Source organism: Tenebrio molitor, chromosome 1 (assembly GCF_963966145.1).
Source record: "Tenebrio molitor chromosome 1, icTenMoli1.1, whole genome shotgun sequence".
Lineage (NCBI taxonomy): Eukaryota > Metazoa > Arthropoda > Insecta > Coleoptera > Tenebrionidae > Tenebrio > Tenebrio molitor.
In genome coordinates, this window is record NC_091046.1 from 40,847,287 (window position 1) to 40,871,866 (window position 24,580).

Below are 24,580 nucleotides of genomic sequence, written 5' to 3' on the forward strand. Positions count from 1 at the left end.
TGAACGTTGACCGCTGTTTACAAATTTCAAAAAATTATATTATAACTCGGCTATTCAGGTTCTCTTCCATCAATGAAAAAATAACTTTGTGTACATTTATACTTTATTAAGAAGGTAATAGGTACATTTGGTGAGAAGCAAAATAGTTCAATCTTGATTTACCTTTCGTATAATAAATTCGAAATTCACGGATTGACAATTTTAATTTTGCTTCTCAGTGTCTCATAGACAAATTAAAATATGTAAAAATAAAAAGAATTTTAAAATTAAAAAAATAGTACTAGGACTATGTACTACAATATAAAGGCAGCGCAAAGAAAAATATACATAAGGAACAAATAAGAATTTTTACAGTCACTTACTTCAACCTGAGTTTTACACACCAATAGCATCCCTTATTTAAAAACATAATTTACACTCTGCAAAACAATTACCATAAATTCTACAGATATTAAGTATAGACATGATTATAGTCGAAATGAGTACACAAATATCTAAAAATATAGACATGACTTGAGAATTATTCAACGATTCAGGATAATTTATGTTCTACTTAAAACGTGTGAGCATTCCTGCAGACACCACACCCTAAAGCAAATTCTTCTCCCGTTGGTGGATGTTTCACATGAAGAGGGCACTCGTCTCCATCCAGCTGCTTAGCTTTAGGACCTAAAATTACAACACAATAGAATTTATTTTAAATAAAACGTAAAAATGTACGAACCTGCCGGACAGCTAGGTAATTCACTTTTTGACAAATTCGTCACTCTTTGGAAATCATCGTGACACGGATTACAGAAGTGAGTTGTTCCGAAACAGAAAAATACGGCGACCGAACAACAATAACGACATTTGTATTCGAGGAAATCTGTGCCGTGTTTGGGACACATTTGCGCCCTTGCGACGTCCGAACATCCCCCACATACCAATTCCGTGGGATCATAATTCTCCCCTACTTCCGCATCGCAACGCGCTTCACCCCCATAATAAGCCTACAAAAATAGCGTCTTATAAATGTTTACATTTTCATGTATACTCTACCTTGTTGCACTTGTAACACACGTAGTACGCGTATCTATCCATAGCGTAGGACGCTGGATCGTTGAAGAAACGTGCACCAGGTGTCACTATAGCTTCGACGGTGTGCAAACCTTCATATTCTAACCTCATCAACGCTTTTCGTTTTACATCTTTGAACAGTTCTCGGATTGGAGAAAGGAGTTCGTCCAGGGTTGGGTGGATCATGTCATCCTTGAATTGTTTCGTATGATTTTTTTTAAATTACAAAATTTATTTTGGGTACTTACTTTACAAATCGGACAAAGAGAAAAGGAGAATGTTATTCTCGGTCCAGCCCAACGTTTCATCAAAACGGCCTTGCAGCAGTGCAAGTGGAACACGTGACCGCATTTCAACTAGAAAATTTTGTTCCAATAAGTATCAAAACTCGGATAATTATTCTCCGGAGTGAGATGACAAAAAAGAAAAGAAAAAAGCGAATTGTACGATGTCGATAAATCCAATACCTGTATTGCCGGCGCGCAGGACAAAGCTTCAGTAAAGCATATCATGCACATATCGTCGGCATCTTGTCTCAAATTCGGATCGTTCGAACATCCATGCAGACAAGGAAGACACGTCGCCTCTCCTATTATCCCTCCGCACATATGTCCACAATTTAACAACTTAGGACACGCCGTTCTTCCATACTCTTGACACTCGTGATCGGCACAAACATTCCCGATTGCTAAAAGACCAGAACTCCCGGTGGCACCGCAGAATCGACAAACGCCACTCATTCCCGCCCCTTTGGTCCGAGCTCCTCCATCCCGGTATTCGATGAGGGCCTTGAGAGTGCGAGCGTCGGCCAGCGCCAACAACCAGAACAACTTAGTTCTGCCGCATCCTTCGTGCAACTCCACTTTGATGGCCTCCTCTTCCTCCTTGCAGACCTGCGCAAAAACCAGTAGATTTTGAAAACTCATCTCGCGACTTACTTGTCTCTGGTGGTTCCGCGTTTTCCGGTGCAAGTGCAAGAAGCGATCGCAATCGGCGCAGAGATTCCCGCACGTGCCGCACTGGATCACGGCGTTGGTTTCACCATCGTCGTGGTTGGTACACGTGGGTCTCGGAGGGGCCGGCTGGCCGTCCGCGTTGCTCCACTGACCCGACGATAACCTGTCCACGTGGTCCTTGTCCAAAACGCAGAGAGACGCAAGAGCCAGCCACAGAGTTGGAGTCCTCAAGCAAGTGGTGGGTATGCGCTGTTCTTCGCTCAGCTGGGTCAGATGCAAGATATTTTCCGCGATTGCTCCCTTTGTCACATTGGCCCAACCCTCCGACAGTTTCCCCTACAAAAAATATTTACACTCGGTCTTGCACCGATCCACATTCACTCACAGCAGCCATGTCTTTGATCAAATGCACGATCACTTCCGCCAGCTTCCTGTTCACGCAACCCCTCAACCACCACCGCTTCCCCAAATTGTCCTTGGGGTGTATGGACGTGGCCAAAGTGACGGTGTTGATTTCTTTCGGTGCTCCCCCTCCACCGGTCTTACTTTTCACCTTCACCTGAACAGTCAAAGCTTTCGCGATGACACTCAAAAACACGTCCAAGATTCCCGGTTTGTACATGTCGAATTTAACAGCTCCGGACGCTTTGTATGTTGCAGATACTATACTGAAGTCTTTGGGTGGTAAATTTGTGATGCCCATAACTTTGGCAAAGGCATCTGGGGCCACTTCTGGTAATATTCGTCGAAGTAAAGAAGTCACCTAAAAGTCTGTGTTAGCAAGAGTGGTAAAATCGGATTGGCGTGAAGCAACCTGTCTTTGAACGCGAGCGCTGCCGGTGTGGAGAAGACTCAACAAGTCTCCAAGAAGACCACCCTGGTGGGACAAGTAAGCTCGACCCACCGAGCTTCCAGACAAAGCGAGAACCATCGACAACATCTCGAAACAGTAAGTGTCCGAGTTCTTGATGACGTCTTGGCTGTAGCCGCTGTTGGACAACCCATTGGCGGAACACAACATGAGCTCCCATTCGTCACGAACTCGTTCAGTCTCTTTTCGTATTGCTTGTACTATGTGGACTATCACCTTCAAAGACAGTTAGAGAAGTTCCGCGATTTAAAATATGTCTCTACTGACCTGCTTTTGTAGATGAGTGAGTTTACTTCTGCTGAACAAAATCCCGACCATGTGTTCTCTCAAATCGTTGCTTTCTTCCAAAGGTTCCAAGCTTTCAGTGACTGAAATTGAACCGCTGTCGTTCAAGTTCTGACCTTCTTCGCCTTGCAACAGTTTCCCGAACACTTGAGATGTTATCAATCTGAAAACTCTGAGTGTCTCAGCTTCACAATTTCTTTGCTGTATGGTAGTTGCACTGTATTGTTTGCCTACTTTCAACGATTCGCCTTCGATTTTTCCCAACACACGGATCTGTCTCACGCGGACAGAATTATCTGGACCCTTCAGTTCCAAACGAATGACGCTGTCGATGGATTCTTAACAACAAATACATTAACCAATGAGACTTGAATATTTTGATAATGACATTAAGACACTACCTGTTAACGGACAGTTGACCCAACCACCTAAAAGTCTAGTTTCCACTTCCACAGTTCTCAACTTGATCATCTCATCTGTGTTTGGACCAGAATAAAACGTAATACTCGACACTTTATTCTGTTAAAATCACAATAAGTAATTGACAGTTAATCAATTTACAGAACTCACTCCAAGGTCGCGACAGTTGTCTATGTGAACACATATCAAAGTGGGATGATGATTTTGGGCGCAAACTATCGTCAAACTCTTTGTCTTATTTCTGTCTTCGTCCCCCGACTCCCAGAATGTTTCAGTCGAACCATCAGTCAGACTCCCGATCATCGCCTGTCTGCTCGACGCTTTGATCTCAACAGATGCAGTCAAATCCTTTAAACACTCCACAGAACACGTTACTTGATTTAGAACACTTTGGTGGCTCTCGTGCATCGAAACAGTACAATCTTCCATTTCTTCGCTACGTGACAAAATTTTACTAATATTGCTAAAAACCTGCACAAAAAGTGTCACAATAACTGTTTGAGTTTTGTTTGAGAATCTTACTTGAGATCTATGTAGGAACGAGTGGTCCGTCGAGGCAAACCTCAGTCCCCAACAACGCACAGCCATCTGTTGGAGCGACGAACCCATCGGTAAAAGAACCATCAGATCGGCAATTGTCTGCAGGAGAGCGTGAAATGTGCTAGGAAGGGGGTGGACGGCGTCGCCGGCTATGGTTATGTCCGACAGAGGGTGTTCGCATACGTTTAAATCCTGAAAAATTGCGGTCGTGACAGGTTCGAAATGAAAACTGAGAAGACTTACTTGTTCGTCGATTTTCTTCGAAGGTCGATTGTCGTCTTCGGTTTCTGTTTCTACTTCTGCAGGGGTCAGGGAAGTGACGAACCACCATAACAAGTCGTGCAAGCAAATGGGTTGGGTGACGGATTTCAATAGCCAGTTCAGCGCTTGCATTGCGTATACTCTGCACATAGCTTTCCTAAAATAATAATTACAAGTAAGCGAAATATGTCCAGTTTTTTGTATCACACCTGAGAGCCTGTTTCATCGTCAATTGCAAGGATTCTAAATCGTGCTGTTGCAGTAAAAACTGCATCACAGGACGTTGCAACAAAGCCAAACCGTCAGCGTGGTCGCTCGAATGAGCTTCATTCTTTACTATGGCAGACGTGTCCATTTTGGGCATTAATTTTTGTAATGCATTAGAGGGATTACAAAGTAACGATGATCCACCTTCTGAAATTTAAGTACATATTTTATTACATTCTTATGAGAAAAAATTAAATTAAAAAGTAAATGGCACTAAATTTTTTTGGGGATATTATTCATCTTAAGTTTTTGTCACCAAGAATTTTTCTTGTTCAAATGACATTTTGAATTTGAAGTCAAAAAACTTCTTGTTTTGTTGGTGTTTAGAAATTAAATTCGTGAATTTTTTTCCTTATTGGTTGTTTTTGTGTTTAGTGTTGTTATTGTTCTTTGTTATATTGCGTATTGATTATTTTTAGTGAAGCGCCCATTTTGTGGTGCCCTCATTGGCGGAGATTGGTCCTTTCTCGGAAATATTTTTATAATGCACTACAGCAGGTCGTGATCGCGATTTAAATTCTGAATTTCCCATAGTTCTGATAAATAATTGAACAATACAAAAAAACTTTGGAGCTTTTTTTTCGAGTCGTGCCATAACGCGCATCACTTTCATTATAACCGTACCATTTGCGATTTCACTACTGCTGTTATTTCTCTTTCTTAACATGATTATTCGGCCGTCGAACCCCGTCTTAGACCACGGAATCCCGTTGGTTCCCATCGAGACGGATCTGTGGAACCTAAGACCTTTGCTGCTGTCCGAATCGTTATCCGAAATCGAAACTTCTGACAAAGGCTGGAACAATACTTTTAAACATCACGAAATATTTCTACAAACACTACGTACCCGTTGTCCCGTGTTGCCATCGTGCAGACTTTGCTGCCTCAAAACCTTCTCGTAAAATTCCGGTTCGTTGGGAATCGAGCTTGCGCCCAAAGCTTGAAGACACTGAAACGGCGGCACCGGACTGAACGGACCTCCACAATCCGGCGGAGAATTGTTCTCGGAAACCGACGGCATAACGCTAGAGGACGGCCTTCTCTGACGACTTATCACTGTATCAGCCGAACTGGCCAGATCTAGGAGGAACATTGCGTTATTTTTCATAATAACGTGAGGCTCTAGACCTGGGGACGTCGAAGGCGACGTCAGAGGTTTAACGTACACGCTCTTCCGTCGATTCATCGTTTTGGTCTTGTTGTTTTGTTGTTTGCCCCCTCTGTGCATTTTCACGTACTTCTCGCGACAACCTTCGCACAGGAGGTACCACGAACTATTCGCTAAATTTCTTTCGTTAGAGCTACCAACTTGATTCTTGTGCAACTTACGTATGCCGCCGTCGCCGCAATTTCCTGCCCACCCTAAACAATAGTTGCCGCCAGAGTTATACCCCTTGCCTCCAGCGTGCTGACCACACCCGGGGTGGGACTGATGCATGTGGTACGTCACCGGGTGCGGAAACATCTCCCCGCAAAGCTCACACAAAGTTTCAGAACTAGATGCGTGTAAGTAGCTAGAAAGTCCTATGTCTTCTACAAAAAAGAAACATCTTTAAGCCACCTCACCGCAACTTTCTTCACATTTACCTAAATAATTTCTCGGAGAAATTTTCTTCTTCCTACTCTTCTTGTTCTCTTTTTCGATCGTCGCACCTTTATCTTTAGCGTCGTTTTTACCGATCCCGACCTTCTCGCTCTTTTTAATCTTACTCTGAACGGGACTCGCTACCACCATTTCGTGTGATATCGCCTGAAGACAATTTGTTGTCAGTTCTTCCCAAAGAAAAACAAGCGATTTTAACGCCGGTGGCAACACCGATATCGTGTGGTAACCGTAAGGACCTTCACCGGTGAACTTCTCCCCGGTTTCTTCATTTATTATAGAATTCGGATACTTGCTGGGTCGCTTGCGATTAGCACTAGCATTAGCTGCCGACCTCGTCAGAGATTCTAACGTGGAAGGTTGTATGTGGAGGTAGTTGCCTGCGTTGCTCACTTCTACGGAATGTCTTTGTCTCGCCTTTTCTTCTTTTGACAACTCCTGCCGTCGCTTGTCCACGGGAACCTCTTGCGGTCGCGTCACCACCAGAGCTCCCTGTTTTGGGAGGGTCGGGTGGAATTTCAAAAAGGAAGCGCACGCCATGGCGTCGTGCACAATACCTGAAACAATCGCACTCATTCGACGTACCAACACATCGAAGAGATTCTACCTTCGTGCCACAGAAAAGCTGCAAAAACAGCTCTGAGCGATTCCGCAACAGACGGACTCATCGCCGGTTTGGCAGGCTCTGAGCCGTGATAATTCACTTTTGAACTGGTGGGAAGCTGCTGCAAAGTCGCCGGTGAGATGGCCCTCTTAGGCCTAGATTTTCCCGTCACTCGTGAAACCTTCTGGGGCACTCTCTCTTCTTTGCTCCCGCTCCCGATGGAAAAGTGGTTCTTGATAGACGGGTTGCTGCTGTTTTCGGGCGAGGTCTGCGTCCCCGTCTGAGTCAGTTTCTTCGAGCTTTGTTCGGAATCCTGCACAATGCGCGTCTGTCAAGCTACCGTCTGGACGCGAGCGACAACAAACTTACTGTGTTTTCCTTTTTGTTTGGTGCATGTGGTGGACTGGTTTCTGAACGAGTGTGTAAGGAACTGCCACTGGGACTGGGTGACAGGTCACGTGGTTGTGTTGCCTGACTTGGTGACTGAGATAGGTCACGAGTGATACTACTCACCAGAGCGCTGGTGTCGGATTGGTTCGAGCCTCTTCGTGCTGAAAAATCCGGACCAGTTCCTGACACTGTTCACAATCGGCAATCAAAGAACGGCACATTTCAAAATAAAATCGTTTACCTAAAGGGGACATACCGATACTGCGGGGCGAACCGAAGGCTTGAGGGCTGCTGCTCGTGCTGTCGTGTAGTATGTTGCTTCTAGCTACAAAACAATTTTTTCAGTTATGCTGTCACAGTTACTACCTCATCTGTAATTGTTGTATGAAACAGTTTATTGTTGAATTAGCTACGTCATTTACTTTGCGGTCGTTTACGCCAATGAATGCCGGCCATTTTCTCATTAAAATGACGACCGCCTTATTTTTAATTATTATGATCATGTGGATAACAATCTGGCAACGGAAAATAGAGGCAGAAAAGAAAACAATAAGTAATTCAAACAATGACTAACTTAGAAAAAAAAACCGAGGAGGAGGGCCAGAATCGTCACAATGAACGTCGTCAGGTCGCCCAAGAACGCAACCGTCCAAAATATGTAACCCTTAGCACCGGAAGCGAACTGCAAGTGCTTGGATTTGCACACTCGTTCTTTTATGTAAAAGAGGATGTAGAAGGATGCCACGAAAGACATGCTGAATGCTATGTTGAAAGCTAGTTGGAAGCCCAGACCGTTCCCCTTCAACAGTCTGTCAATCTGCGTGTCGGTGGTGAATGGTAGAGGATGGTTGGCAAAGGCGATGCTGTGGTTTCCCCCCAGGAGTGAGCCGTACATGGTATTCAGTATGAGTGCTAGTGCTAGGCCGGGCGTGTGGTAGGGGTCATTATTGAACCATGCGGTAAAAACAGTCCCGTTTCGCTCGTTTAGAGTGAACGAAGCTCCCACCAAGTATCTTCGTGCCACAGTGTCTGGAACAATTTTAGTCTAAAAGGATTTTTTAATCGAGAAACATTCGCAAACGGACTTACTAAATTCAACATGGCCTCCTCAATACTGGTGACTTTTTGGACTTGATGACCTTGCACAATCTGTAAAAAGTGTTCGCTAAACCTATTGGACACGTCGTCCTGGACAAGTATTATGGGATCCTCGTAAATGTCTAAACTGAGAGGCAGTTTGGGCAAACTTTCCACCGTGTACTTGTTCATATTTCGACTGGCGATGATGGCTATTATGAGAAAAGCGACAGGGATCAAGATCTGAATGATTTGCAAGAGCCAAGTTCTGGCGATCGATAAATATTTCTTCATTAGCATTGCCATGAACTGGTTCTTGATTAGTTTAGGTCCTGTCAGAAGTTTATCATTCTTCGACCGTACGGAAGCTGAAGACACTAAAGTATACTTTTGAGATGTTCCAATCAAAACATTTACTACCTTTCGCGGTCATAGAAGAGTTTGTCGATCTAAAGGATCTGGTTTGTTCGAACACTTGCTTGCCGAAAAGGTTTGTCGATTTAGGCTCTATGCCGACTCTGCAAATAGTTTTTCGATCATTCGTAAACACTTTGATTCCTTTGGTCACAGTACCGCAAGAACACGTCCTCCAAGGTGGTCAGCGATATTCCGTAACTGCGAATGCCCAAGCTGTGGATGTGTTGTTCTAAATCTCGGAGCATTGTTTCGAACGTCGCTACATATTCTTCACTTAGCAAATAAGTGAGTTCGGAGGCAGCATTGCCGAATATCTGAAAGAGTCATGTAGATATACTGTGTGAGGCTCCAATTTGAAATTACTTGAACGTCTGGGATATATTTCTCCAGAAGAGCAGTAACTTGCTTGGGGTCACAGCTTGGTAACTTGTCCAAAATAAGATGGTACCCTGCGCCAAACTTCTTCTTCAGGAAGTAACTCGAACCGCAACACTTCAATTCTCCCTCGGCCATTATGGCAATTCTGTCGCCCAACAAATCGGCTTCGTCCATGTAGTGTGTGGTCAGCAGTACACATCTCCCTTTCTTTTGCTCTCGGAGTAAGTCCCACAAGGCCCGTCTAGAAGATGGGTCCATACCGGCGGTGGGTTCATCCAACATCACCACCTTCGAATTTCCGCACAACGCGATCCCCACGCACAGCTTCCTCTTCATTCCGCCAGACAAAGAACTGGACTTTTTGTTGACTTTGTCTTGCAGCTCCAGAAGGTTCACGTATTTGTCGATTTCCTCGTCAACTTTCCGCTTCCGGAGCCCCTTCAGCCTGCTGAAGAAGTAGAGGTGTTCTTTGACGGTCAGATCGTCGAAGAGTATGTTGAACTGGGGACAAAGCCCCAAGTCCGCTCTTATGTGCTTCATGTCTGTCCTTATGTCGAATCCGTGGATGATCGCGGTTCCGCTGGTCGGTGGAATTATCCCGGTGAGCATGGACATCGTCGAGGTTTTCCCAGCTCCGTTGTGTCCCAACAAGGCGGTAATTTGATCGTCGTAGATGTCCAAAAAGAGATCGTTGACTGCTACTTTTTTGCCAAACTCTTTCCGTAAGCTCCGTATCTGGATCCCGGGATGTAGATTGGGAGGTTGCTTTTCGTAAAACATATCAGACATGGTACTGAGTTCCTCGGCATCTGCAAGACCTTTGCACACATTTACGGTTGTACTAGTCGTTCAAAATTAGTACCAAATCGTACTGGACGTCCGCACCAGAAGGAATAAGTGAAGGGGAAGTACCAAGGCTGCGGCATTCCGTAATCTCCAGGAAACACAGCTTCGACGTACAGAGCGATAATCAAGTAAATGAAGGCGTCAACAACCAACATCAACAGTATCAACGAAAGAGTTAGAGTGTCGCCAGGTGCGATGGGTTTGTTCACGTTGTGCCACTGAATCCCTAAATTCGGAATTATTCGAATCGTTGCGGAGACGCCAATTTACCTTCGCTGGTGCCTTCGTACATCAGGAACAACTGAAATCCGTAAGCCATCGCGGTGTTGGAGCCCAAACTCGAAATCAGCTTGGTGGTCAGACTGAGTTGGTCGTACTGAGTATGCAAGAACATGTACGGAGTGTAGGACAGGAACCACATCAGACCTGCGACGGTGGCTGCGGTGTTTGCCTTGGAGAAAAACACGCTAATGGCGAAACAAAACGTGATAGTTGCGCACACGTAGAACATGAGAAACGTGAACAAAATCAATGGATTGGCGTGGGTGAAGATACTGTAGTCAGATTCGGGGTACCAAGTCACGGTCAGCAGCAGAACTATGAAAATCACTGAAATGAGAAGGTAGATAAAGTATTTGATGAACCAGGCGGTCCAGTGCAGCCAATTCGGCAAACCCATGATCTTCATAGCTTCCTGAAAGTAGCCCGGTTGATTTCTGGACAACGAGATAAATCCAGTACCTTCAGTTGTTTTTCTTTCTCGGTGGTGATGGCTTTGACAGTGTTGATGCACGTGTAGACGAAACTCAGCATGATTATGAGCCCGATGAAGCCGATCAAGGCTGGAAGCAAAGGGTCTTCTTTCCAGCTGGCATGCGGGAATCGCTGCATGTGTATTATGGGCGGTACGGTTCCTAGTTTTAAAGGTACGTTCACAATCGAGTCGATACCTAGTTCACCAAGTATCAGTGCAAATGTTATGACCGTTTGCAAACCTAGAAAGCCCTCCTTGTAATAACCTGAAACGGGAATACCAGGAGAATGTTGGTACTATTCATTGCTGATTACTAGGATAGGCGCCGTTGTTTCTCTCTCGCTCTCGGGGTCCCGGTGTTTCAAAAACTGGATACAACATGTGGGTCTTCCAGTTTCGAATGTAAAACAATTTATCCAGTTTGCCTGGAAGCAGAGTACCACTAGTACTAGGAGTAGCAAGTGTGTTAGCGTTTTACCCACGACAGATTTCGAATCTTTTGCTGTATTGTTTAACGTAACGGCACCATTATATTTGGCGGGGGTACTAAAAAGGTCACCGCCAAGGTCGCGAAGTTCACCCGGAAATCTGATTTGTACAAAGGAGTTGCGCCAGTTGATTGTTGTTGCTTTTTACCTTAACGATACTTCTATGTCGGGTGGAATATAATCTTTGTTGTATAGATCGTCGTCAAACTGGATTCCTGCCAAAGTGGTAGGCCCCTCGTCGGTGAGGAAATGAGCCTCTAACTCCTTCGCGTTCTTGTAGCCTCTAACATCGCTGAAGCTCGATCTCAAGATGTTCATGGAACGATCCAGAATCGTGTTAGGTGAAGGGGAGTATACCAGGAGATACCTTTGCAAAGAGTTGGTACCGTTGGTACTGTTCGTATTCTTTGGACTGAAAAAGTTGAGGGGAGCTGGATGGAACGGTAAAAATTTGTGCTCGGAGCTTTTCTCTGGATCGACTAAACTTCTTACAACAACTAGCAAAATGGAAAATATGATCGGTGCCGCGATTTCGACTGTCGTCTGTAGAGGTCTGCGGTACTGCAACTTCCAGTTTTTCCACAGAAGTAGGGAAAACTTGTTCAGCTGTTCTCGCATAATCCGCTTAAACGAATACGTTATTCTCTGGACTTACTGGATTGGCCAAAATGTTTTTACGTTTGAAATAGCGAGATCTCCTCTGTACCGCGGCATAGTTGCGCTGCTTAGCTTCAAATTTACGAGTGACAAACGGGGAATGTCGGGCGCAAACGTCAAAAGGTCGGTCAATAATGACAGGTTTTGTTCAAATTATAGATATTTATTTGATGTGTCTCAGTAATAACTTAAAATAAATACTGATCTGTGTATACGTTTCAATCATAAAAATACATATCACAATAAATCGGCATGAAAAGGCACGCGTACACCCAATTGTCAAAATTCAAACTATGTAGATCCTAAACTAGTTCTGGTTTAACGCTGCAACTTTGTAAACGTGAGGAAAACCTACAACGAAAAAGTGAAAAATTAAGAACTCGTAACAACTGGCGAATTACCTGTTCTAGACTCGATTGTCCTAGCGAATAGTCTTCTATATTTAAGCGTTTCTTGCCTTTTTCTAGAATACCAAACATTTGTGACCACGGAATGCTCTTGTCCACTATGTAGAAGGTCAAGAGTTCTTGGTGCTTCGCTCGCTGTATCGCCTTCGGGAAATTATCTAATATGAACCGTTCTATGGCCTCAGTTTCAGAACTGGACTCGGCATTCCCTGGAGTCTTTTTGATTTTAATGGTGAGCGTGTATCCCTCAGCGAATTTGCTTTTCAAGTGCTGAGTAGAACCCAAGCATTTGAAATTTCCGTTGACCATGATTGCTAATCTCGTGCATAAAGCTTCACACTCCTCCATGCTGTGCGAAGTCAGAACCACACATTTCCCGCTGTCTCTGACTTTGCAGAGGGCGTCCCATAAGTACCTTTTGGTCGCAGGATCCATTCCTGCAAATAATCTAATTAATTCGTGGTGTGCAGAAGCCGAAGAATTCAAACCTGTCGTGGGCTCATCCAAGTAGATCACCGGTGGGTCACCGATCAACGAAATGGCGGTACTCAGCTTTCTCTTGTTGCCTCCGCTCAGTTCCTTCACTTGTTTGTTTAGATGTCTGCAAAAATCGAAATCTTTGGCCAATCTGTGCGAAATATATTTGCAATCTTCCAACGGAGTGCCTCTCAACAAAGCGAACATCGTCAGGGACTCGTTGGCGGTTAAGTCGTCTAGAAGGGCGTCGAATTGTGGGCAGTACCCGATTAGCTTCTGCACGTTTTTGATTTGCGTTTTGATGCTGAAGCTCTTAACCCAGGCTTCTCCGTAAGTTATCTTGACATCGCCGGTCATCATTTTAAAAGTCGTGGTTTTACCCGCCCCGTTCACTCCTAATAAACCGAAACACTCGAATTGTTTCACCCCCAAGCACAGTCCGTTGACCGCCAGGAAGTTTTTGTAGTACTTGGTCAGGTCTTTCAGTACCATGATATAATCGTTTTGGAGTTGCGACTCCGGAGTGCTTTGAATCTTCTGTTTTTCGTCCCGAACGTCACTGTCTTCATCCGGGACTTCGTGAGGGGCCTTGTTGTCGTAACTTGCGACAATCTTGTGAATTATACTCGAAAACAGCTTGTACTCCACCAAGTTGAGTAAAAAGAATAGAATCAACCCAAACAAGAACGAGTACAGTAGGTTTCGTCCTATCCCGGGGCTGTCCCATTTAAAATAGCTCGGTTCCCGTTCTGCGAAATATTTCTTGTGCAAAAAGACTATTTCTAGAGTGGTACTCACCGCAACAATAGTTTGTCAACGCTACGGTCGCGTTGCTGTGACAAGCCAAGTCCCAGCACGCATCAGTTGTCATGTTTGGTCTGTTCTCCACGCAAGTGTCGACGAAGAACTTGCACATTTTGGTGGTGGCAAATGTGGTATAAGTGTCTCTGATGCCCGTGGCTAAAGAGTAGTGCGGCACTAGCAGGAATACCCAGTGGAGGGTGTCAGCGACGTACTCTAAATCTAGACCAGGAGTGCCCAACACTTGCACCACCAGAAAAGCCGCCACGCCTGTAACAAAATGTTGTAGGCTTGGTGGGTGACAATTGCGGGGAAGTACCGGTGAAAACGCTGAACAGCGTCATTCTGGTGTATCCAGTTGAAGGTACTTCGAATAAGTACGAAGAGAAGTACATCATCGGCAGCATGGCGACGCCAAAATAGAACAACAAGAGGAACATACGAGCTGAAACGTGGAAGCGTGAGGTAAAAGAATGATTTGAGGCGGTGCCGAGTACCTAAGTCCTCCGAAGTGTTAAAACCGTCTTCTTGGAAACACACCAGAGTGATGATGATTGCGATTATAGTTACAATAAACGTGACCAGGTCACATATGAAGGCCATTATCCAGAATATGTACACTTTAACCCCGGAAACAAACTGCAGATGTTTCGATTTGCACACTCGCTCTTTGACGTAGAACAAGACGTAGAAGGACGAGACAAAGGCCATGCTGAAGCCGATGTTGAAGGCCAGCTGGAACCCCATGCTGTTTCCTTGCAACAGTTGTTGTACCTAGAAGATGATCAAGTATTCACTGGTGCTACTCAGTGGGTAGTACCTTTGTGTCAGCTGTGAAGGGTAAAGGATAGTTGGCAAATCTGATGGTGCTATTCTCCCCGACGAGTTTCTTGTAGACGACGTTTAAAACCAGACCCAGTGCTAGAGGCGGCGAGTGGTAAGGATTGTTGTTGAACCACGCTGTGATCATGGTGAAGAGACCGGCGTATCTTTCTTCGAAGGAGGCGCCAACTATGTATCGCATTCTGACAGTAGCCGGAACCGTTTCTGTCTGAAAAATGCCACTACATCATCACCGACTTTCATATTTGTCGACTTACTAGGTTGAGCATTATTTCGGTGATGTTTTGGGCATTTTGCACGTCATGACCCTGCAGAGTTTTCGCGTACGACTTGAAATAGTCATTATTTGGGTCACCTTGCATCAAGGTGACCGGGTCGTTGTACGAGTCCAGAGTTAGGGAGAGTTTTGGTAAGTCTTGGGATTTGTTCGTGTTCCTGCTGACGATGATCGCTATCACAAGAAACGCCACAGGCATCAGGATCTGAATGAACTGCAAAATCCACGTCCGGATTATCGACAAAACTCGTTTCATCAGCATGGCCAAGAACTGGTTTTTGACGAGTGCGAACCCAGTCAGCAGGACAGGATTTTCCAAGGTCACTGAAAGGAGATGGCTCAAACATTCGTACGTCAAAGTAGTACTCTGTGATTACGTCTTGTTTCTTGAGGGTTGGTTTCAAATTTTTCGTGCAGTCCAAATTTGGATTTGATCCTGGCCATAATGTTCTTCCCAAGTCCGTTCTCTTGTATTACTTCGCCGTTGTAAGTTTCTTCCTGTCCGTGGTCCGCACCAACCCTACATACGACAGCAGCTTAGATCAAAATTAATAAATACTAGTTCGTCTTACTTCATGAAGACTTCTTCTAGAGTCGTCAACGAGATACCGTAACTGCGGATTCCCAGAGCTTCACTTTCTTGCTCTAAATCTTGCAACATCTCTTCGAATACTGAGGACTGATTTTCGACCAGAAGATATGTGAGTTCTGAACCGACGTTACCATGCACCTGTAGACTATGTCATCAGCTGAAGAACTAAAATATAGTTGCATTACCTGTATGTTGGGGATATGTTTTCGTAGAAGATTCGTGATCTTTTCAGGCTCAGATGCTGGAGACTTGTCCATGACCAGATGGTACCCCGCCCCGTATTTCTTCTTCAGGAAGAAGCTAGAACCGCAGCATTGCAACTCTCCACCTGCCATTATCGCGATCCTGTCGCCCAACAAGTCGGCTTCGTCCATGAAATGCGTGGTCAAGAGCATGGTCCTGCCTTGCTTCTGTCTCTGGAGCAAATCCCACAGAGCTCTTCGCGCGGAAGGGTCCATTCCGGCGGTGGGCTCGTCAAGCATCACCACTTTGGAGTCGCCACACAAAGCCATCCCGACGCAGAGCTTCCGTTTCATTCCTCCCGACAAAGTCGCCGCTCGTGCGTTAGCCTTGGGCTGCAGTTCCAGCAATTCGATGTACTTTTCGATTTCTTCATCGATCGCCTCTTTCTTCAAACCTTTCAGTTTGCTGAAGAAATAGAGGTGCTCGTTGACGGTGAGGTCGTCGAACAAGATGTTGTGTTGGGGGCAGAGTCCCAGACTGGCTCTGACCCCGTCCATGTCTGTTCTGATGTCGTGTCCGCTGACAATCGCCGTGCCGCTGGTCGGAGGAAACATTCCAGTCAGCATGGACATTGTTGTTGTTTTTCCAGCGCCGTTGTGTCCCAGCAGAACGGTGATTTGATCGTTGTACATGTTTAGAGAGAGATTTCGCACAGCAGCTTTGCTTCCGAAGACTTTTCGTAAGTTTCTGATCTGGATCCCGGCCGAAAGGTTCGGATCTTTTTCGAAGAACTCGCCTTCGTTGGTCGGACTGTCGCTGAAATCCTCGACACCTGCAGACAAATGGGCACCTGAGATGAAGATCTAACTGTCGATTGCCACACCTACCTATGTATCGTGGGTGCCCGAACCAATAGGAGGAAGTGAACGGGAAGTACCAAGGCAAGGGAACACCGTATTCTCCCGGAAAGACGGCCTCCACGTATATGGCAACCATAAGGTAAATGAAGGTGTCTATGACTAGCATCATCATTATGAGACCGAGGGTTAAGCTGTCGTCGGGAGTGTTGGGTCTTCCTACGTTGGACCACTGAATGCCTGAAGAAATATGGATGGAAGAACAGGTCGACTGGAAATGGATCGAATTTACCTTCACTGGTGCCTTCGAACATCAGCATCAGTTGAAATCCGTAGGCCATTGCTGTGTTTGAGCCTAGACTTGCAAACAGTTTCGTAGAAAGACTGAGTTGGTCGTACTGCTGCTGCAAAAACAAGTAGGGGGCGTAGGAGAGGAACCAGAGAAGACCAGCGACTGTCGCTGCTGTGTTTGCTTTGGAGAAAAATACGCTGATCGCAAAACAGAAAGTGATGGTGGCACAGATGTACAAAAGTAGAAACACCAACATCACTGTGGGGTCCGCATAAGTGAAGACGCTGTACTCAGTGTGTGGGTACCACGAGACTTTCAGCAACACTATTATCAGGACAATTGATATCAGAAGGAACACGAAAGTCTTGAGGAACCAAGCGGTCCAGTGGAGCCAATTCGGGAGCCCCATTATCTTCATGGCTTCCTAAAAACGATAAGTAGTGGATTTGTCCAAGAAAGCTTCTAAATCGCTTACTTTCAGTTGCTTTTCCTTCTCTGTCGTGATCACTTTGACCGTGTTGATGCAAGTGTAGACGAAGCTGAGCATTATGATAATCCCGACGAAACTTTCCAAAGCTTGCAACAAAGGATCTTCGATCCAGCTGGCGTAGGGAAAACGCTGCATTTGGACCATCGGTGGCAAAAGTTCGACCAGTTTGTCCCTAAACTCTTCGTAATTGGTGATGTTGTAGTGACCCCCAAATGCCAGCACGTAGGTCATGATCAGTTGCAAGGTGAGAAAACCTTCGCCAAAGTAGCCTACAAGCGAGACAAAGAATGTATTTGGTGGTCAGTGGAAGACAATCAATAGAAGCTACACTGCCATGCATATTTTCGTGGTAAGTTGCCCATGCCGTAATCACGATGTTAGTTTATGACACGATTGTCCATTTGAGCCTACCTGGTTTACCACCGATTACAGATTTTGGAGATCTAGGACCAGGTGACTGGTAAATTGGAAAGATTAAGTTTGTTTTCCATGTTCTCTTCCTAAATATATTGCGCAGCTTTTCTGCAAACATCAGCAAATTTACCCGTTCACAATTTTAAAGGGAAACACAATCCATCATTCTGACCTACGTCGAAATTGATTTATCCAGTGGCGTAACTAGGAAATTGGTCCCGCGGGGTCCCACCAACAATTTTCCACATCGCAACAATATCAGCTCTACACTTCTCTTGAGCTTGTTGCGAGAATGAGCTAAGTCTAGGAATATCAAAAAATATATCAAATGATATCAAATCTCTTGAAGTGACTAAAATCAGTGGAATTATGGTTGGGAGAGTTTAAAAAAAATTAAAGAATCGCTATGGTATAAATCTCATCGTCAAAAAAGAAACTGGGAGGATCAAAAATATTGGAAGAAGAGAAACATTTATAATCATAGTTATTCTTCAATCAAAATTGAGCATTTCGTCCCGCTAATTACGCTACTGGGTTTACCCCAACCCCACAAGCTCTTGGGGGTGTACCTACCCGGCACAGCTCCTGTGTTATTATCCGGCGCCCTCGGCCCCGGAACTTGGTACACCGGATACAAAATGTTGGTGTGCCAATTATTTTGGCCGAACAAATCCGTGACACTCCTGAGCTCGCTGGGAAACCTGCAAAACCTCCATAACATTGGCACGTCCACCACTCCGCGTCCTACCTCAACGACACCTCCACATCGTCCGGAAGAGTGGCCCTGTGGGCCAAGGCGTCGGCGAGCTGAATCCCGGCGAACGTGAGTGTGGCATCCGCCTGCAGAAAGTGTGCCTCCAACTGGTCCGAATTGTCGTAGCCGATCACGTGTCCGAAGACTCCTTGCAAGATGCCCATGGAGCGGTTCAAGGCTTCGTTAGAGGAGGGAGAGTACACCAGGGAGAGATTCTGCAAGCTTGTGATGTCTATGCCGGGGGAGTCCTCCCGTGCGGAGTTGTATAAGCCGTCGGAGCAGAAAAACGGCAACAGGCAGAAGGGTTGGTAGATTCTCGCTGGGTTGTCTTCAGGGTCCACTAGACTTCGGATCACCACGAGCAGTATGGAGAAGAGGACGGGTGCCATGATCTCGACGATGGTTTGGAGGGGTTTGCGGTACTGGAGTAACCAGTTTTTCCACATGAGCAGGAGAAACTTCTCCGTTTTCTTCCCCATTTTGCCTAGGAAGCATAGAATTTGATCGTCACTCGAAACTGGATACAAATCAACTGAGCCGTTATACGTATTATTGTGATACAGTTGCGATTGTCATCGTTTGCAGATAGATCAACGTTGTGTGTCTATCTGATATCATAGTTTTTATTATCGTATTATGCCAAAATATGCCGAGTAACTTTAGATTAATAATTATCTCAATTTAGATTACGGAACTCTATCACAGAGGATGCATTTTTTACGCAATTGCAAAAAATGATGGGTTCCGATGGGTGTCATTGTGCTATCATTTTTCATTCTCGCCTTTTCGTCGTTTAACGTATGTGGTACTATCGAAAAACTTCGTCATTGACGTTCTACAGTTGTTATAGAGTCGTGTGACGACCGACGACCTTGCTTTTGTTAGTTCATGGCTTCGTAACCATAAAGCGAAACCAAACGAACTCACCATAATTTGAAGCAAAATCGCCGTTTTCAACATTTTCGATTTTTTCATCTCCGATTAGTGAATATGAACATTGTTCTCTCGACGTGGAGGCCATATTTGTTATTGTTATAATACTGTTCGGTAAACTATATAGAGACAACGAGCGTCATCGTGCTGTGGTTGCGGATTCACAACTGGTTTAAGCCATTATTTTATAATTGGCTAAGTCATTAAAGAGGAACAGTACTGCGTTAAGACTGCGCTGCGCGGTGTCCAGCGGAAATCCACATTTCTGTCACGATTTGCAGTGATTAATTTTTTATTGAATAAAACATTGTTCATTCGTGTCCACACAAACTGTTTGCTTTAGATTAGATAAGGAAGGATTTTTCGACGACAACACAACCGGAATACGTTGTATTGACTCTCGCTATTGTCATTCATAACGTAGATAGGGTAGATTCGATTAACCAAATCATACACAGTAGTAGTCTTTTAAAACACTTTTGTCGGTTCTTTCTTAGTCAAAAAGTTTAAATTTCTTGAAATTTTGCCCTAGCACACTTTGTTTACTTTCCTGTTTATAGAATTTTCCATAACGTTGACACAAATCATTAAAAAGAATCAGTTAATGACACACTCGGAAAAGTGTTGCATCAGTTACAATTTGGAGAATAGATAAACAATTTGGTTCGGTGTAATGACCTGATAATTTAGGTAAAAACGATCGTTATGCTTAAAAATACGTCAGATGGAGTGTGTAAGTAAATTTATTCTGAGTAATTCACAGAAGCCTGTAGTTTCCAGGATTAGTGGGCAATTTGGATAATTATATTTGTTCCTCACTGCTTCGTTAATATCTGTTTCATGATCAACTAAAATATTAAAATAACGAATGAGGAGGAGTTATTTACTTTCCTATCGATCAAGTTTGTTTAACTAGAATTTTTGTGACATTTTTTTGTCTTTATGAAACATTGATGACGACATTATAACTTTTAGTTAGTTGTGTTGTTAAAAAACCTGTTTGTTTTCTCGTTATTTAGTTAAAATTCTAGACTTTTACGTAGTTAAAAAAATATGAAATTATAATTTATTCAAAATCAAGTTTACTTCAAGGTAATTTTAAGCAGCGGTTGAATTTTCTATTGTTTTACAGTTGTTTCATTATTTTTTAGATTATTGGTTGATATAAGAACCACTAAATTCTACGTAGAGAAAGTAATACCTAACGCCCGTAAAATTTGAAATAAGTATATCCTTCAAGCCGTAACATTTTTACCCTGAAATTAATGTATTCCAGTGCATTTTGTAGTGTTGGGTTCATTTAACGCAATTTAAAATCTCCCAATCTCTCGCTGGACGGAGTATACTTGATTGTACTGGTTCTGAAATAGAATGAAATAAATATGATTTTTCAGATACTCTTTAATACATTTACGAACTCGATGCAACTAGTTAACAAAACAATAATTCCAATCTTTTTAAGTTACTTCGTAAACAAGTTTGTAATCGACCGCTTGATCGTAACCCGCAATTCTTATCTTCGGAGAATAAAAAGAAATCACAAGGGGCCAGGTCAGGACTAAAAGGTGGCTCTTTTTTTTGTTAAGGTAACATAAAATGAAGGAAGAGATATTTGGGAACGACTGCAGGTTTTCGTAACGTACTAATAATTTTATGGGGGTTGGTGCGGTTGGGACAGCCCATTGCTGTCGGTCGTCATAAATTACTCAAACTATTGAAATGGGCCGTATTTAATTTTTTTCTTACTGGGGGTCTTCAACGCATTTTTACGAAATAATAAAAAATAGGTCGCGCCGATCACCTCACGTATCATTTAAAAGAGTAAATTTTAATGGAAATGGAAATTCTCTTGTGCGAAGTACTTCCAATAACTGATTTTTTTCGTTCACGCTCTGAACGTATTCGTTTCGTTCACTCCTCTCTTCTCCTTCTACAAAATAGACTGCGGTTCTGTAAAAGCGAGCTGAAAAAAAAGACGACAGTTCCACCGCTCCAGAGGGCCGGTGATAACACAATGTATAATATAGATAAGTACCTAATTGTCAAAAAAAAAACTTTTAGTCGTAATTTGTTAACGTTTGCAAAAATTTCTGGGAAACCCTTTGTTCACCGTTTTCATGTCATATACTGAATATAAAAGTAGTATTTTATGGTTTTATTTATTGGCATTTGATAATGTAAACATACTTATCAAAAATGTATTTAAATTGATGGACGTGACGCGAGGAGTTGTTTTACTATATTTGAATACCAAAAATGGTATTTTTTTTTACAAATAAATACATGTATGTCGTCACATTGTGACGTCAGTGTGTCCTAGTATGATTCAGTTATTCATAGATCAATTTATGGTATCAATAAAAGACGACGTACGTACTGTACATACCAATAACATCGTAAATTAGGTCGATTTAAGTCCAGACATTTAACAGCGCTATAAATTACGAATTTACTTCAATTAATAGACCGTTTGAGGCAAGCATAAAATCTCGACACTTCGTATCTTGATAACGTCATTGTAAAATGAATGATTAGAAACTAAATAATTTCCTATTCTCAATTTTTTTCTAGAAAAGGTTATTTACTGCACAAGCCGACAAAATTTAACTTTTTAAATAAGGTATTAAATAATTTATGTTAGAATGTTTTATGACTTTCCACAGAATGTCAAAGTACCTTCTTTTTACCACAAGAAGACTGAAAACTACTTGACAATAAACGAAAATAACTTAATATTTGCACCTGACGAAACTTGGTAGCACCAAGTCTTTTGGACAAAGTACCATTGCAGTACGTGCAAACTGAATATTTAAAACCATCGGGTGTTTTCGGAAGCAACAGTATATGACAATCATTCTACTCGGCTAGATTCATTCGCAACATGGACTTACGTCTAACTAGTAAAGAAGTTATGTATGCGATGCGGCAAATTGTTTTTGCATCCAACTCCATACAAGCTTGCGAACAAATATCAGCGATGAGTTACTTCTACAATTTTGACATTAGGGTCTAGTGTGTCCCTTTTTATGCGCAAATGGACTGGACTGATTGGGAACTAGTTACAACAGCACTATAGATCCCTTTTTTGTTCATCGTGCTAGTCCAACAACTGCAAAATCATTTTCCGTGAAAAATAGTACCGAGATGACTTTCCGAATCCAGAAATAGATATCATTTTAAGATATTTATACCTTAACAATTTTTATCAGACCACAATGAATTTATCGTTTTATGCGATCAAAGTTTATTGTGCACCTTTTTGGTATCAGTACTCGCGTACTCGAAAATATATTGTTCTAAAAATAATGTACCAGGTGTTTCACTCTTGCTACCAAAACCTGAATAAAACATTTCAAGACTTTAACAAGTCACGTTTTTTAAACCGCGCTTTGAGCATTCAAAAATATTGTGAAATGAAGGATGTCAAGGTCCTTTCACTCTAAATAACTGAAATTCTGATTATTTTATTCGTCGCTGCTGTCTGCGTGGGTGCAAATATTTTTTGAGCAAAACTGGAATCAATTACAATGTCGGTGATTTTATCAATGGAACGTGTGCTATCAGGGACCAAAAACTATTGGTAGTATCCGAGATTAGATTCACTTTATTTGCTAAATTTGTGCAAAATTTTTATTACGTGAATTCTAGGAGGACCAGTTTTTGAACTTGGATTTTAGCATTTTTCCGAATCGATCTAAACGTGTCGTGTTTATTTTTAAAGACTTACCACCTCGGGAGAACCTCATTTTTGGAACTAAGTTACGACCTAGCCAAGGAAAAATTGTTTTCGGACTAAGTTTCAACGAGCGCTGTTTTCGGGCTAAGTTTCAACGAGCGCAGTCGCCATGTGGAATGCAAATTATTGTTTTTTATGGTTAATTTAAATTTGACTTAGATTACAATTACGACCAAACTAAGTAGGTACGTACGTTGGTAAAATAAACAAGCACCGATAAAATAACCATTACAACAATGTATGCCAGGTGGTGAAACACATTTTCCGTGCGAATTTATTGTCGGTTATCGAGCCGATTGAAAAAAATCGTGGTCAGGAAATTCGTGGAATTTTACTGCCAAATAAAATGTTGCGGAAGTACTAGCTATAAAAGAATCATGGTGTGTGTTAAATCGCGGACAGCAGCACGTATTGATTACCGATAATTTAAATAATTGTATTCATCTACATGACATTTTGACGTGTGTGTTATTGAAACGCGTTGGTTTAAAAATATTCTCCGAGTGTTTCTTGGAATCGCGCTTTCAGGGAAAATTCAAGGACGGTATCGACTGGAATAATCAATTTTCCAGGACGACGTGATACGCCAAACGTGTGCGGAAAAGCGGTCAACTCACCTAAATCGGTGTCAGTTTGCTGTATCTCTCATTTAAAAAAATTTGACACTGTTGCTGAAAGTGTTGAATCACTTTTGAGGTTAGTTTCTGAAAATAGGCCGGCCTGAAACGCAGGCGTCCGAAACGCGGAGCTTCTCCACTTGCTGTCGATAACTACTGCGGGAATCATCGCAGCATTTATCTATAACAAAATGACGCGTTATTATTTTGTGTGTACTCAAATCGTAACTTATCATCAGGAAAAATCGAACCACTACTCACTAGGTTGTTGCTCAATATCTATTAAGCGCTTCTTCAGGTTTAAGTGTCGGGTTAATGGGGAACTCGCACTGATGTTATTTTTGTGGAGAAAATGTTTGTTCTTGAGTAAAAAATATTTTAGTATAATTTTTTAACTGGCAAAACCTAGTAAAATGGTAGGATTTAAAAAGTGTTTCGTTTTAACCCAGATTTATTGGATGATTCTTTTTTCCAATAAGAACGCTGGGATTGGGATTCATAATTATTAATGTCCCCGACTTCAAAGGCCTTGACTGGCAAATGATAAACTATTTATAAATTATTAGTAACTCATTCAATTGTTCAGTAGTTCGTCCCTTTTAAAAAATATAAAACCGAGGTCACCAACAATAATAATATACACCTACGGACAATTGATTGGCCCCAAAATGTTAAAAATCAATTAAATAATTGTTTAAGTTAATTTTGTCTAGTTCGAGTAAAAAAAATTCCTTGAAAAGAATCAGGCTTTTTAATGTAAAGTAACTACATATTTACAACATGTGATAAACTATAATTCATATTGACAGCAAAAATTTTAAATTTTTTGGTCGTATTTTTACCGGACAATTGATTGGCCCCAAACAGACTTTCAGTACTTTATGGCATAACCCCTGGTATTTAATACGGCTTGGCATTGGCCTCGGCATTGATTTAACCAAATTTTCAATCTTAGCCCTGGGTAAGTTGCTCCATAATTCTTGGACGGCCTCAAAAAGTCCATTTTTTTGTTTTGTATTCTTTGCCTTTTAAAG

General features: G+C 42.7%; 3 protein-coding genes across 6 annotated transcripts; all 3 read right to left on the bottom strand.

The window, feature by feature from the left end:
- Positions 1-85: 85 nt before the first annotated feature.
- LOC138129955 (E3 ubiquitin-protein ligase MYCBP2-like) lies at positions 86-7,626 on the bottom strand. Its single transcript, XM_069046296.1, has 21 exons — positions 7,498-7,626; positions 7,236-7,444; positions 6,870-7,179; positions 6,247-6,819; positions 5,989-6,192; positions 5,507-5,940; positions 5,284-5,455; positions 4,602-4,806; positions 4,375-4,549; positions 4,114-4,323; positions 3,742-4,062; positions 3,573-3,690; positions 3,154-3,509; positions 2,830-3,102; positions 2,401-2,778; positions 1,998-2,351; positions 1,527-1,952; positions 1,308-1,415; positions 1,042-1,251; positions 725-992; positions 86-669 (listed from the first exon to the last, which is right to left on the bottom strand). Exons 1-21 carry the CDS (start codon positions 7,508-7,510, stop codon positions 554-556), a joined length of 5,433 nt encoding a protein of 1,810 aa, XP_068902397.1. The 5' UTR covers positions 7,511-7,626; the 3' UTR covers positions 86-553.
- A 204-nt stretch (positions 7,627-7,830) lies between these two features.
- LOC138129222 (phospholipid-transporting ATPase ABCA3-like) lies at positions 7,831-11,980 on the bottom strand. Its single transcript, XM_069045530.1, has 12 exons — positions 11,895-11,980; positions 11,365-11,840; positions 11,207-11,316; positions 11,043-11,153; positions 10,716-10,993; positions 10,245-10,668; positions 9,991-10,200; positions 9,114-9,946; positions 8,907-9,064; positions 8,754-8,851; positions 8,346-8,701; positions 7,831-8,301 (listed from the first exon to the last, which is right to left on the bottom strand). The coding sequence occupies exons 1-12, from the start codon at positions 11,928-11,930 to the stop codon at positions 7,831-7,833; spliced, it is 3,561 nt and encodes a 1,186-aa protein (XP_068901631.1). The 5' UTR covers positions 11,931-11,980.
- Positions 11,981-12,015: 35 nt separating this feature from the next.
- On the bottom strand, positions 12,016-23,706 carry Abca3 (ATP binding cassette subfamily A member 3). Of its 4 annotated transcripts, none has more exons than XM_069045944.1 (18): positions 23,547-23,706; positions 18,255-18,744; positions 18,080-18,207; positions 17,504-17,614; positions 17,078-17,361; positions 16,603-17,026; positions 16,341-16,550; positions 15,456-16,285; positions 15,251-15,408; positions 15,056-15,198; positions 14,659-15,002; positions 14,379-14,609; positions 14,056-14,332; positions 13,878-14,003; positions 13,556-13,828; positions 12,769-13,506; positions 12,275-12,717; positions 12,016-12,224 (listed from the first exon to the last, which is right to left on the bottom strand). In XM_069045944.1, exons 2-18 carry the CDS (start codon positions 18,737-18,739, stop codon positions 12,192-12,194), a joined length of 5,238 nt encoding a protein of 1,745 aa, XP_068902045.1. In that variant the 5' UTR covers positions 18,740-18,744; positions 23,547-23,706; the 3' UTR covers positions 12,016-12,191. The 4 variants fall into 4 exon arrangements, with proteins under 4 accessions (XP_068902045.1, XP_068902039.1, XP_068902037.1 ...); XM_069045938.1 differs by lacking the exon at positions 23,547-23,706 and adding an exon at positions 22,921-23,028; XM_069045936.1 differs by lacking the exon at positions 23,547-23,706 and adding an exon at positions 19,188-19,375.
- Between the last annotated feature and the right edge of the window lie 874 nt (positions 23,707-24,580).